The following is a 13,321-nucleotide window of genomic DNA, read 5'->3' on the forward strand; positions in this document are numbered from 1 at the left end:
AGACATAAACAGATGCAATTATAAAAACCCCTCCAGAACAGCATTCTCCACGTCGAGCCTTGCCAATTGCACAGCGTTTGTTTCCGCCTAGCGGGAGAGCGTGTGATTGCAGCGCTGGCCTCCGCCGCTGGAAATTACCCATTAGATTAATGGTGTGCAAATTGAGCATGCAGAAAATACTCTATAACCCACAGCTGCCTCCTCCTCAACACCAGCAATTCCAGCAACACTTTGGTATTTGACATTCAGACTCTTTTGGTGAGTGAGACTTGGCTGCTGCAAAATCAGTATTTTTGTTTGTTTCACCTTCCATTGAAAAGTAATCATGTCGAATAGAAAAATACTCTAGGAGAAGGATCCTTCACTACTTTCACTATGAAGGACTTGTACCACAATCTTGTTTCAATCTAATGTGAAGATGCACATTTGCAGAATTTCTTGATAGTTTAAACCTGGCAAAGATCTAACCAATTCACCTCCCCTTCTAGAGGTTATTTGAGGAAATCACTGAGTAACAGATTTCAGAGAACACTAGAGCAGGCAAGCACTCAGTCATACGACTATAACCTATTCTAGTAATAAGGCAGAAAAATAAAAGTATTTTGTGGTGCTCATTAAGACTACTGGCAAGTTTGCTTACTCACATTCAGGTTACCTCTTTTCACTATAAACAGATCACGCATGCAAGTAGCAGGAACTTTTTTTTAAGTACAGCAGAGAAAACTGTATGTGCACTGAAATAAACTCTTCTTCATGTCAACATTTGTAAGTGTGACACTTCTCCAACACAAACTCACCAGGATGTAAACCGGCAAAGACTCTGCTTCTGCATCCTCTCCTCTTGGGAAGAAGAGCTTCTCACGAAACCCTCTTCTCTGATACTCAAGCACCCAGAAATGTTTTACAAGCAAACTCCAGGACTCAGGAGATTCGTCTGAGACTTCGTGACTTCATCTCTTAAAACACGACTGTAGTTTTCATGGAACTTTTATTCAAGAGCAGCTGGACTTTGCTGCTACCAGGAAAAGAAGTCTCAGAAGGAAAACCCAACCCAGACACAGGTTTATGATTACAGCAGCATGACTTGCGGTGCAATTCTCCCCAAAAAGAAACAGCACACTGACGAGAACACAGACAACACAGCCTTGAGGTTAAGATGAACTCAAATGTGTATTTGACAAAAATACAGAAATATCCAGTGCCATATTCTAGTAGTACAGAAATAACTTTGTTTTGGATAAAACAAATGTGTTTGATAATTTAAGATTAAAACAACTTTCCATGTGCATCAGTACTTGGCCAAGTAAAAAATATCAAGTACCTTTACGGTCATGACAGGAAGAAGATGAGACTAAATATATTTGACTGCAACTTCTTGCAAGTAGAGGTCTCTCCCAGACAGTAGTTGCCCCCTGCGCTGCACTCCACCTGCACACAACTTTCCTTTACTTCTGTGCCACATTCTCTACTTGCTGTGCCTTCTGCCCAAGTTCAAACCGCTCAGCTAAGACCTCAGCCTCTGAAAGTCTCACATTGAGAATATGCAAAATGTTTTCAGTTTTAACCAGCTGTACCAACCACACCCTTAACAAAAATAAAACCTCTATCGCCCCAATCATCTGGAAGAATCTTTAAGGGGTCCAGGTTAAAATTTCAGCTTCTTGACGAGGCCTTTTCTCTAGCTCTGAGGTAGTCTCTCCCTCTGGACATTGGACATCACACAAGCTGCAATTATGCTAGTGGACCAGGTTTAATACAAAACTGCCCTCTGCCACCACATTCTTTGGGTTTTGCTTTGTAGTAATTTGCACACTGATAAATCAAAAGTTATTTAAGGAAACCAACATTACAGTCATTAATGCAACTGTGTCAGATGAAGCAGACAAGTGCCATACAAAAGGAGGATGAGTTCTCGTCTCGTCCTTCCTTTTCCCTATGTTTCTAGCTGCCACCAAAGCCTGTCCATGTCTGTTCTTTTGGTAAAATTAGCTGATCCACATTAGCAGTTAGCCCAGGAAGGCAGGAGCTATTTAAGACACATTGAGCCTAAGGGCACTTAGTAAAGGTGTGCCTGCTCCCTCTGCAGGAGGAGGAAGAGTCCTCCGCAAGCAGCTGGAGCAATGATGAAGCAGACAGTAACAGTGGGTGGGGGGTTAGTTTTTATTTTAGCTTCTGGGATAAATCAGCATAGCCTCCCTGTCCTGTGGTCTGGGGAGATTAGCTCCACTCACTGCTAGAGAGTGCAAGTGAAACTAAGGCCTTTTAGCAGCAAAAAAAAAATAAAATATCTGGCCACCCCTGCCCACCACTCTGAGCACTTCGTGTCCTTCCACTCGTCTGTTACCAAAGCTCTCACAGAGACCATCTAATCCTACTCTACACACAGGTCTGCTGTTCCGGTAGTATGTTTTCCACACCATATGGTAGTAGGGTCGAGTTTCAACATGGCTGTTAAATCAAAGGTGAAGTTGTCCTTTAGCCCCAGCTAGCTATAAGCATTTCACATTGTCTGTTCAGAGCAATTTTAAGTGCATTCTTTCATGGAAGCCACGCAGAATGGTAGTGTTACAGGCCAAACGGGACATCTGCAGAAAACGCAGCGTGGTAAGAGGTTAAGCTGCATTTTGGCACCATGATTTCTTTCCTGCCGCTGCCTTTTAAGTAGAACTCTATCCAGATCCATGACTTTCAAACCTCCCCGAAATTTTAAGATCTCCCTTCTGAATATTCTTTCTGCTGAATGGCCTCAGAGTAGTACACATGTATTTGAAAATAACAATAACTATTTTCTCAAGTACATTCTGTGCGTCATTTTAGTTTCATACTCAATGAAAGGGTATACACACTTTACAGGACAAAAAATTAAACCATGACTATTTAGTAACTTATGCATTGTAGTGATTAAGACAAGACAAGCACCAGAAAAAATACACATGCTGAAGCCTGATGTATCTACTACACTGGAAAGTCTTCAGTGACATGACAATGAATTTGTGGTTTTTCCCCCCAATCACAAGCGAGCAGAGGATTTGTCAGACATTCATTTTGTAGCTTCTACTGTCCACTCTACGCCTCCTTCCTCTTGATGATCAGCGGCCCGACATTGTCGCCAGTTTCGTCGTTGTGCTTTGTGTGCGAGCCATCGCACAGTGGGAACTGAAATGAGAAAGAATAAACACATCTAAAGTACACCCGCAGTCAGAATTAAGAACCCACGTTGAGAAGTTCATTAGAGTGTCTCCTCGTTAAATCCACCGTGACTGCAGAATGTAACTTCTGCACCGGCACTTCAGGTCTCCCTGAAGTTTGGCTGAACACTAGTTCTGTCCATGTGAGCTCTGAGTGGACAAGGGGCTTGTTATGAAAACAAAGCAACTCAACTCCACGCTATTTGGTGTTCCAGCCTCAGGCCAGCACGGGGAAAATGCAGCCCGAGATGACCTTCAACTGTAACCTATCTGGAGAATCCTGCTCTCAACCTTGCCCCACACTCTGTTTTCCTGAGCAACAGCCAGAGCTGAGCACAGCTACGGATGGTAGGTGGGGAGAGGAAAAGAAACGGGAACAAATCCTGTTTTTTTTTTTTTTCCTGGTTTTCCTCAGTATATGATAAGGAAAGGACAGCTTCCCTGGCTCATCTCTTATTTGAGAGACGCACCAAGAGATTAGTCCTGCCTCCAGATGGCTAGTGGCAAGCCTTCTTTGCTTCATCCCGACAGAGCTAGCTTATCTCACCGACACAAAGGTCCACTTGCGCAAGCTGGATTCTACGTCAGGATTCTGACCTGATGATGGAAATAAACTGCACTTCCAAAAGACATGTTTATTCATCAGGGGCTTCTAAGGGTAGCACTGAGGAAGTAATGTGAAGAAATGTTTGTTCCATTAAAAAACTGGAACAGCCTGGCCAAAGCAAGACCCAAAGGGACTCCTTCAGCCAGCTGTAACTGCCTAGCTCCTGGGCTGCTCGCAGCCACTCTGCTCTCAGGAACTGTCTTTTCCTCTGCAAAAGCCAAAGGACATTCTGCGAAGCAACAAGAGTTAGGTCAGACCCCACCATCTCTCAGGGACGAGTTTTCAGGGCTGTGCCCATTCTGCAGAGGACACCCTAGAGACAGTGACATAAATCACACCCGTGTTTTGCATTCGGTTTCTATTTTCTTTGCTTAGAAGTAGCTGGAATCAAAGTCAGACGTTAAGCTTGTGCCCCTAGAACACAATATCCCCTCACAGTATAGTCACCATCAGTCTTTGACACGCTGTTGATCCCAATGTTCATGCCCCAGTCATAGCCTTAAATAAAATTGATGCCCCATCATCTGGGCTTAGCTAGAATAAAAGATTTCAAATTGCTGCATGAAAGCAATATAATGAAGACAACAAACGAGTAAGAAACGTTCTCAGAGTTCTAAAAATAAAGCCGCATGCCTGTAGGGTAGGGTGGGGGCAGGCCAAGAGGTGAGGGTTTTTTGATGTTTGCTTTTCACAGTTACAAAACGTCAAAACCCATGCTATAAATGGCAGGTGAATTTTCCAAATAAAGACCACCCCCCTACCACCCCCGAATTTGGAGAATACTCATGCAAGCTGATTCATGCAGGGACTTTTGAGTCAATCAATTATTTTTGACTCAATGAGTAGGTACTGACAGCCACTTGGCAAAAATTAGGGCAAACAAGTACATATGTTCATGAGATTCTCATCAGCTTCCCACCCAGGTGTTTCCGGGCTAGCTGTTTCTCCAGGCAACACCAGAGTCCATCGGTGTTCTCAGGAGTACCACCCCAGCTTCCATCAGACACGAAACACCTCACGTGCCCCAAGAAGGCAGGCCCAAGGTCCAGCTACAGTGACATCCCTACTTCAGGTGACAAAAATGGTGGAATTCATATCGGATGGCACTGAGTCTTTAACAGCTACCAACTTGGGCTGCTCAGCATCCTCTGGGCTAGCTGATCTCTAATCCAAAAACAAACAAACAAAAAAACACAATCAACAAACAACCCCCCCCCCCCCCCCACACACAACACAAAACAGCAGCCACTTTTCCAGAGAACCCACTTGGTCACCTTCAAGACCAGATACTGAACTAGATGGATGCTGGGCCTGACACAAGATGTTTATCCTTGCTTACGATAAAGCAAGATAGCAACAGTGGTCAAAGCTCAAGCCCTGAGGGAGCTGTGCAGTGGTCTGGACAGCTCATCTCATCTCCCTTGGCACTGAACAGGTTTGTTTCTTCTGATACTCTGCAGCAGTGTTCCTCAACCTGCAGCCTGCAGACTACACCCACCTGGAAGACACAGACTGCAGGTCATCACAAATAAACAAATTAAGATCCCCCGCCTTCAGCTCACAAGCATAAAAATGTAAAAGAAAACAAATGTTCTAACTTTAGACTAATTACTGTTTGGTTTTAAGACAAAATCCTTGCTTCTGCAGTGATAACTTTCAACAGTGGGTTTTTCCACGAAGCTTAAGCACTGCTATGAAGTCCCGGCAGAGCACAGCACTGAATAGGAAAGGGCCATTAAAAAACCTACCTACCACCTGCTCTAACAGAACACTACGTCCCAAGGCAGACTTATCTGAAGATACCACATGTCTAAAATAAACAAATGTTCCCAACAAAGGGTACTCTAAGCATTAGAACTTTGGCCAGCACAAAAAAAAAAAAAAAAAAGCCTTTGAAGTACATTATTTCAGGAAAAAATGAGCAAAAAAGTCAACAAATAACTGAGAATTTTTTTTTAAGCTACCCAAAACCACTCTTGTATCGTCCAACTGTTTTGGACTGTCCAATTGTTTCTTCCCAGAAACCACGCAGAGCCAGCTGGAGTGCACGCACGCCGTCAGCACACACAGAAATAGCCCGTGGCTCATAATGCCACAGGGCCTTCTGCTAACAGCCCAGTGCCTCAGATCAGGCTAACTGACAAGAACTGCTCCCTGTACTTCACTACTGCCTGGCAGTAACTGAGCAGGAGAAGCAGCACGCACACCGTCTCAAAGCCCATGCTGCCCACCACACAAGGTCAACTGTCAGGGCAAGGGGAAGGCAGCAATGCTGGAAACTGCGGTCTTTGAAGCAGAACATGCTGATTAAAATCCTCATTATTAAGCATCAGTACAAGAAAAAAAGTGCCTGCAAAATTTTCCACTGAGCTCCTTAATGCCTTTACAAGACCTTTCAGAGCAGAGTTCTAGGAACAGGCTCATTATAAGGCAGCCGCCATCTACTTCCTTTTAGCATCCGATTACAGCGGCCTCAGTAGGACAGCACGTTCCTGAACTGACAACACCCTGCAATATATGGCAAAATGTAATTAATCAGATTTTTATTTCACACAACCAAGATAGAATCAAGCAATAACTAGAATAATTGCAAGACCTACAAACCTTAAATGCAGATGCAAATTTTCCCTTTCTGTTTTCTAGAGGAGAAAGCAGAAAATGTAAATACCAAGGGTCAGCTTAGGATTTTTTTTTCTGGTGAGAAGCACTGAAGGAGCTGCCTACAGTACAACCTGAGTAAACCTGAGTTTACCTGAGTTAAACTCGAATTCAGACATTACAACCAACTGCAGATACTTACAGCTGCCTTTTTTCCTCCACATTTTTCTTCTCTGAAGTGGTTGCACTCAGGGCCACTTTCAATTCTGGGATGTTGGCTCTCCGTTGAGATTTAACCCAGAGACTTTGTATACACGTGCGTGCTACCTGCATGCTGTACAGCCAGCAGCACTGCATCTAAGTGCACACACCTCCCCATTGTACTATCATACTGTATGTAAGTTGGTCCATGGAGCATGTTGTGGCCATGGGGGAAAAAACAACCTTGCTTTTCCATTCAGAGCAGAGATGACAAGCCTGCCTCCACAGGACTACTTAGAAAATCCAGTCATGATGCTGTTACATGCCCAGTAATGTTTTAGCTTTAAACTAAGTACAGCTACAAACGTCTAGGCTTTATCCTCAAGGTGATGAAGCTCTGGCAGCAGCAAAAACCCAAAGTTACATTACCTGGAGAATCGCACACATCGCAGCCCGATTGGAGCAGTCTCCGAGGTATGAGAAGCCTAGCATTGAACTGGATTTCTAGGCTGTTGGCCTCAGTTACCTGGCTTTGAACGTTTGTATTATTTCAGTCTCCACATGTTAGCACCTTGACTTAAAAAACTGCTTTTAAATATGTGCTAGCTGTACACGGACCAGGCTACTCATACAAGCCACTTTCTCTTATTACAGATCCCAGAACTACTGCTACACTGTAGAGATCTCGGTTGCTTCAAGTGTCTCACATCTCTATTTCAGATTTAAACCTGATCTTACGGTGCCATTGAAAAGCTAGGTTATCATGCTAAACACTGCTGTTAGGCAACGGATGTTGCCAACTTCACAGGCAAGCAAGTCGGACAGACCGATGCCAGGATAGACTCTTCATTTCTCAAAAATCGTCTCCAAAAGTATGCCAGCATGATTTCACTGGTTCTTCCTTAGGATTACCCATATAACTATGAGCTGCAAAGGTACATCAAGTCCATCTTTCTTCAAAAGCTTTTAACCACAATGACTTCTTTTTAGATTACCTCCATCACTGCTGGAAACCGTTCACGGCTGTACTGATTTGTGAGGCAAAAGGCAGCTATCTATGGTACACGGAAATACTACACAAATAATTCAGGACAGAGCAGCAGCACCAATAACACCATCTGTGCAAGTAAGGGTCTTCCCAAACCAGTTCTGCACTCTCCCTGTCTGTGTGATTTAATGGTGAGCTCAGACATGGCAAGTGACCATTTGACACCAGCCTTGTATACCAAGAGACTTCTGGATGGGTTTTGGTCATTCACACCACGAACTAGCAGCAAGGAATCTTCTGACAGAGTAAGCTTCCAAATTCCTCTAGTAAAAGGCATTTAAGGTCCTCTCAGCCTGTGGCTCCTGAGCTCTTCTTCACCTGCCAGCAGACCACTAATTTTGGATGAGTGTCAGTAGCAAAATGCAACCTGTTGTTCATGACTAATTACTCTATACAGCAGCTGTCCTTTCAAGCTGTTTGCTTCTTCAGAGCTAAAGAAACACTGCTCACTATTACCGCTGATCTGCAGACTTCACTCTCCCTAAATCTACATAGTTTTAAGGATTCAGTTACTACTACATCTCACTGCAGAATAGCTTAGGTGAAAAGAAGTTAGTTTCCTTTAAATGAAGCAGTCTGAAAACAGTTTTATTGAAAGATGCATGCACGTCAACAAAATTGGACTATTTTTTCTTCTCTTACCTTCTTGGATCTCCAACAGCGACAGTACACAGCCTTGTCGCCCAGATCTTCCATATCGAATGCATGGACTACCTTGGGGTTATCCTTCTGGATATGGAGATTCACCATTGCTTTGCAGCACTTGTCTTTAGAGAGAAATTTTTTGTAAGCTAGATACCCAACAGCAGCTGCTCCAGCAGCTAAGGAGACTGCAGCAATCCATTCAACTAGAAGAGAAGCAGAAAAAGAAAGAGTGTCAGGCTTTTGAGGAAAACATTCTATTCTATTAAAGCTACTCAAAGTAGTAAATATCTCTGTGCTCACGACAACACCTCCGTCTTTCCAAGTGACCTTTCTGTTCTGTGGGAGAAATGCAGTATTTTAGAACATTTTCTCTTGATACTCACCCAACTAATTTACTCCCTTCCACTGATCTGAGTTCTCCTTCACCCCAGTCCCTTCCATATAACATCAACAACCCAAACAGATCCCTCAAGGGTATAAGTACTGAGTAACTTTTTTTTTTTAAACACATGCTATAACCAAAAATTTCCGAGCTGTTTGGCAATAAGGAAGTTATTTAAAATATTACCACTTTATAACAGCAACAAAAAACAGCTTAGATTAAATCCCTACTGAGGAGTGCAGGTAAGAACACGGATCCGAAAGGATTATATTTAAGAACAATAACACAGATTTAACTGGATTATCCTGACTCTCTGAAATACAACCTCCATTAAAATAGTTTCTTTCCACCACCTCCATCCTCGCTTTTTCCCCACCTCTAGTTATCTCTAAAAACTTTGCAGTTTTTATCGCTCATTTTAATTTGCTTTTCTGCAAGGGGTTTTCCTATTTTTTGTGGCTCTACTGTTTTATCTCTGCCCCATGAAAACACCCTGGACTTTGGCCTAATGGTTCTGACTGCTGTAACAGCCTTGGCCATCTCTCTCAGAGCAGCACCCAGCTGCTTTCTTTGCTTTTTATCCCCAACTTCTACACACACACGTACTCCTCACATGTATGATAAGAGCCTGGCTGACTCTACAGACAAATATATCTAAAAGAATTTAAAGTTTTAGCACATTTACACAACTTAAGAGAACTAGAAGAGTCTTCAGTTGGGAATTTCTCTCTTATCCTTCAGAATTCATACGGGATTGAAAGACACCAAGCCAGACTGTATCTTTCAAGCAAGAGACATTACTGCATTAAACCTAAAGGGTAAGAAACAAAAAGCCCTTGTTAGTTTGTTCAACTCTCCATGGTGAACAGGCATGAAGTATTGCCACTGTGAACTTCCACTACGAGGATCAAGGTTTTCTTCTCTGTCTCACAGCACTAAAATCCATACCAAGTTCTCTCCTCATCTAGAAGGCAGCATTAGCTAACACGCACTGTGCTGATTCACAAGGGTCTGGATCTAACAGTACATGGAATTAGACAAACACTTGTATGATGAAATGTAGTCCCAATAAGATTTGGGTAGAGGGATGGGGAATTCTTGCTATGTGTCTTACTAAGAGAAAAAGATGCATAAATCCTTGAAAGTTTGTCTTCTTAGTAAAAGGAAGCAGAGGAGACCAGCATACGCTGACACCTCCCCTGCAAGTGAGTGACAAACCTGCCCTATAACAGGGTGACCAAGTTAAAGATGGTTTTCTGCATTTTAATATCGGATGACTGAGAGCATGTTTCCCTGCTCAAAAACTTCTTAAAACAATAAAAGACCCAGAGAACATATAGTGAATTCAGTTTTTTTATACCTATCTAGTGAGTTCTAATTTCTTTATCTCCCCATTGCAAACTAGCAAGAGCAATGCATTAATCGTGATAGCACAGGGTAAGAACTGAGGAGGTGAAGTTGAAGAAGTGATTCCATGAAAGTCGGCGTTAATTTAGCAACACAGCCCAAACCAACCTGTGAGAAGCAGCAAGTTCTCCCAGGGAAAACCACCACAGCCTGTAGCACCCTTTCCCCTTCCTGCTCAAGCAGGTTTCCAGGAGCCGAGCAGGGCTATAGAGGGCAGAAGGCACCCAGCCAGCTCAGGGACAGGCTGGGTCTGACAGGTTCAAAGCGATTCCCCAGAAAATGTGAAGTGCAGCTACAACGATGGCCAGGAAAACACAGGTATTGCCCAGAGTGGGCATCAGTGTAAAAGATTCTGACCATAAAAACACTTCTGTGACTACCAGCTGAGCAGGAAGGTCTGCACTAAAATTCACTGCCTTCCAGCACATTCAGAAAGAGCTGGTGTCTGCACATCTGCAGGTAACCCAGACCCCTCTAACCCCATAACCATGCATAGCACAGTCAGCTCAGCAAGCAGAGATCGTTAATTTAGAATACCCGTCATCTAATTTTTCACTTATTCTTTACTTCTTTTCCTGAGGCCCAGATTCATCTGCTACACATGGGCAGCTAGTGTATAGACAAACAACTTAGTATATATTTTTTTCTTGTAATAGAATGTAGTGTCTTTTTTTTTTTTTTGGCTATATTAGCTTTTCTTATCACTTCTCTGGAGCTACATCAAGGTAGAAAATGCCATCAACTGATAATAGATGAAATCCAAACATTTAAAGAAGCCTATCCATTACATTTCAGCATTGGCTCAATAAATGTCATTATTTGAATTTATAAATGGAATGTCTCTCTTATAATGAGATCAGCCTGCAAAGTTTCCGAGGTAGCAAGTCATCTTGTCAACCATTACTGTGTTTCACAAATAGATTTGGAAAAGCTGAAATGTCCATTTAATCTTTTGAACTAAATCATAAACTGCATTTGTGAAAGAAAACAGTTTTCAGAACTTTTAAAATACTTTAAACGCTGTTTCAAGAGGTCTCCAGCACCAATTCAACAGTTTGCTGCCAAGCTCCTACATGTACTGCTTGAAGAGGCACCTTGACACTGATGTAGAATGTCAAGTTTCTTTGTCTTCTTTTTTTTTTTTTTGTTTTAAATAAGAAGATTAAGAGCAACATCTGAGATATTATTAAAGAAATCCTCACTCTGGTATAATACAAAAACACAGTGTCACAAGTCACGACAGAACAAGACACTACAGGCCCATGTAACATGGGAGAAAATTTGCTTCAATGCTATAATCACTACACAATAGAAAAGGCTTGGCTGGAACTCCAGAAAAATTAATACACAAATGAAAGAAGGGAAGACAGAGGTAAAGAAAGAAACCAAAGTCCAAGGAACACAATCCCAGAAGGGCAGAAATAAACCAACAAGGAAAAAAATAATCAGAAGATAACAGCAAGAAGCCAATAATGGGAATTTACTTTCTTCTACATTCTTTGGACATATCCTAAGGAACAAGAGGGTTGGATCACAAGGCTTTTCCTTCCTCCTCTCCCTAGTCAGCCAGAAAATTACTCTGGATGTTTCCAGATATAGACAGCAGAGGCACTTTTAGGATCTACCAGAGAGCTCAGACATTTTATCAGCAGGAAGAGCATGCATTTGCCATCTGCACTGACAAGCACACGGGGAAAATGAAACGGTCTTGGCTCCACCAGCAGTACACAGTCCTTGCTGCCACATGTATCACTTTACTTGCCCAAAACTGGCACTAACCCAGGATAGCTGCACCCCTCCCAAGTTAGCTCGAGACACTCCTCAGAGGCAATTTTTAAGCTACATCTACTGGTTAAGAAGTGCTGATGGTATTTGGAAGTTGCCTATGGAGTAATGACTCCATATGTGAAAAACTTTGTCTTCAAAGTTGCTCCTAACTTTAAAGTCTTGTTCTCCTTCTTTTCTTGTCAATGAAAAAATTGCTATTGTCCAGATATTGGTGGTAACGGTTGGGTAATGGGACTGGAACCAGTAACGTGACTGGAACCGCCCAGTGCTGTCCACAGCAAAAGGCCACCTCTCTGCAGGCCACGCTGGGGGTGGCATTGCCTGGGTGAGTGACTGCACTGAAAACGTGAAGGTAAAAGCAGCCGGCCGAGGGGGTGAAGTCGCTTCTGGTGCCTCACAGCATCCGAAGGAACGGGATTCAGACCGGGAGCAGCTAAAGATGAGCCACTCGGATCGGATCTGGGGGGGACTGACACCTGCCTGCCACCCCGACAGTCGCGACAAAACTCACTGCCTTACGACACGTAACCGCGACAGAGCCGCTACCTGCCTGCCGCCCTCAAGCGTAACCTCACCAGAAACCCTTTTCTCCACGTGCCTGCCCTAAACCCGCCCACCACCGCGGATGGACGAGCGCTCCTGCGGGGCCTGAAGCACCACATCGCCGCCCGGCGAGGGGACGCCCGGGGGGACCCTCCAGCGCTCCGCTGAGGGCAGAGGGGTGACACGAACCCGCGACCCCCCAGCGCTGAGCCCCCCCCGCCGCCATTTTGTCAGCGGGGGTCCAGCGGGGCGGGGCCGCGCCCCCTCCTCCCCCCTCCCTTCTCCTCCCACCCCGTCCCCACGCGTGTCGCTGTCCCCACGCGTGTCCTCTCCCCGCGTGTCCCCGTCCCCACGCGTGTCCCTACCCACCCCGCACGCTGGAGTTCTGCCCCAGCCCCATGGCTCCCGCTCCGCCGCCGCGCAGGGCACACGCAGCTCCGCGCCTGCGCCGCCACTGCCGCCCGCCCGCAAGATGGCGGCTGGGACCGCCCTCAAGATGGCGGCGGGGCTGGCCCTCTGAGGAGAAAGAAGGGTTGGAGCAGCCGAGGGGGGCAGGCGAGGCCTCGAGGGGAGTGTCAGTGTGGGTAAAGTGGGCTCTGGGGCCCGCCGCAGGCACAGCTGGGGTGGTGGGCATCGCTAGGGGGGCGTAGGGCTGGCGTGGTACTGTCAGTGGCCCTGGGTGGCTATGCTGGTGTATGGAACGTGGAGCGTGGTGGTGTATGGAACTCCCCTATTTTGCTGTAGAGAAGTAAACTGAAGAGCAGTGCCTTCAAAGAAATAGCCTTTTATGCCCCCCACACAGGTATTGAGCTGAGAATCTAGGTCTTTATTTGAAAAAGTAATGCCAAGAGTCCTAAAGGACTTGTGCAGCTAAGACCTACTTAACCTTATGAGCAATAGCCTTTTATACCCCA

General features: G+C 44.6%; 1 protein-coding gene across 1 annotated transcript; it reads right to left on the minus strand.

Annotated features, from left to right (window-relative positions):
* Positions 1-1,151: 1,151 nt before the first annotated feature.
* Positions 1,152-12,932, minus strand: CISD1 (CDGSH iron sulfur domain 1). The gene is made up of 3 exons (XM_048069592.2): positions 12,777-12,932; positions 8,285-8,490; positions 1,152-3,156 (listed from the first exon to the last, which is right to left on the minus strand). The coding sequence occupies exons 1-3, from the start codon at positions 12,805-12,807 to the stop codon at positions 3,067-3,069; spliced, it is 327 nt and encodes a 108-aa protein (XP_047925549.2). The 5' UTR covers positions 12,808-12,932; the 3' UTR covers positions 1,152-3,066.
* Positions 12,933-13,321: the final 389 nt, after the last annotated feature.

The sequence above is a fragment of the Anser cygnoides genome, chromosome 7, assembly GCF_040182565.1.
Source record: "Anser cygnoides isolate HZ-2024a breed goose chromosome 7, Taihu_goose_T2T_genome, whole genome shotgun sequence".
Classification (NCBI taxonomy): domain Eukaryota; kingdom Metazoa; phylum Chordata; class Aves; order Anseriformes; family Anatidae; genus Anser; species Anser cygnoides.

Coding starts and splice junctions, on each gene's coding strand:
- CISD1 (XM_048069592.2), bottom strand. CDS start 12,807: ATGGGGCTGGGGCAGAACTCCAGCGTGCGGG. Junction 8,491..12,776: donor GCAGAACTCCAGCGTGCGGG/GTGGGTAGGGAC, acceptor CTTCTCTTCTAG/TTGAATGGATTGCTGCAGTC. Junction 3,157..8,284: donor GCTGTTGGAGATCCAAGAAG/GTAAGAGAAGAA, acceptor TTCTCATTTCAG/TTCCCACTGTGCGATGGCTC.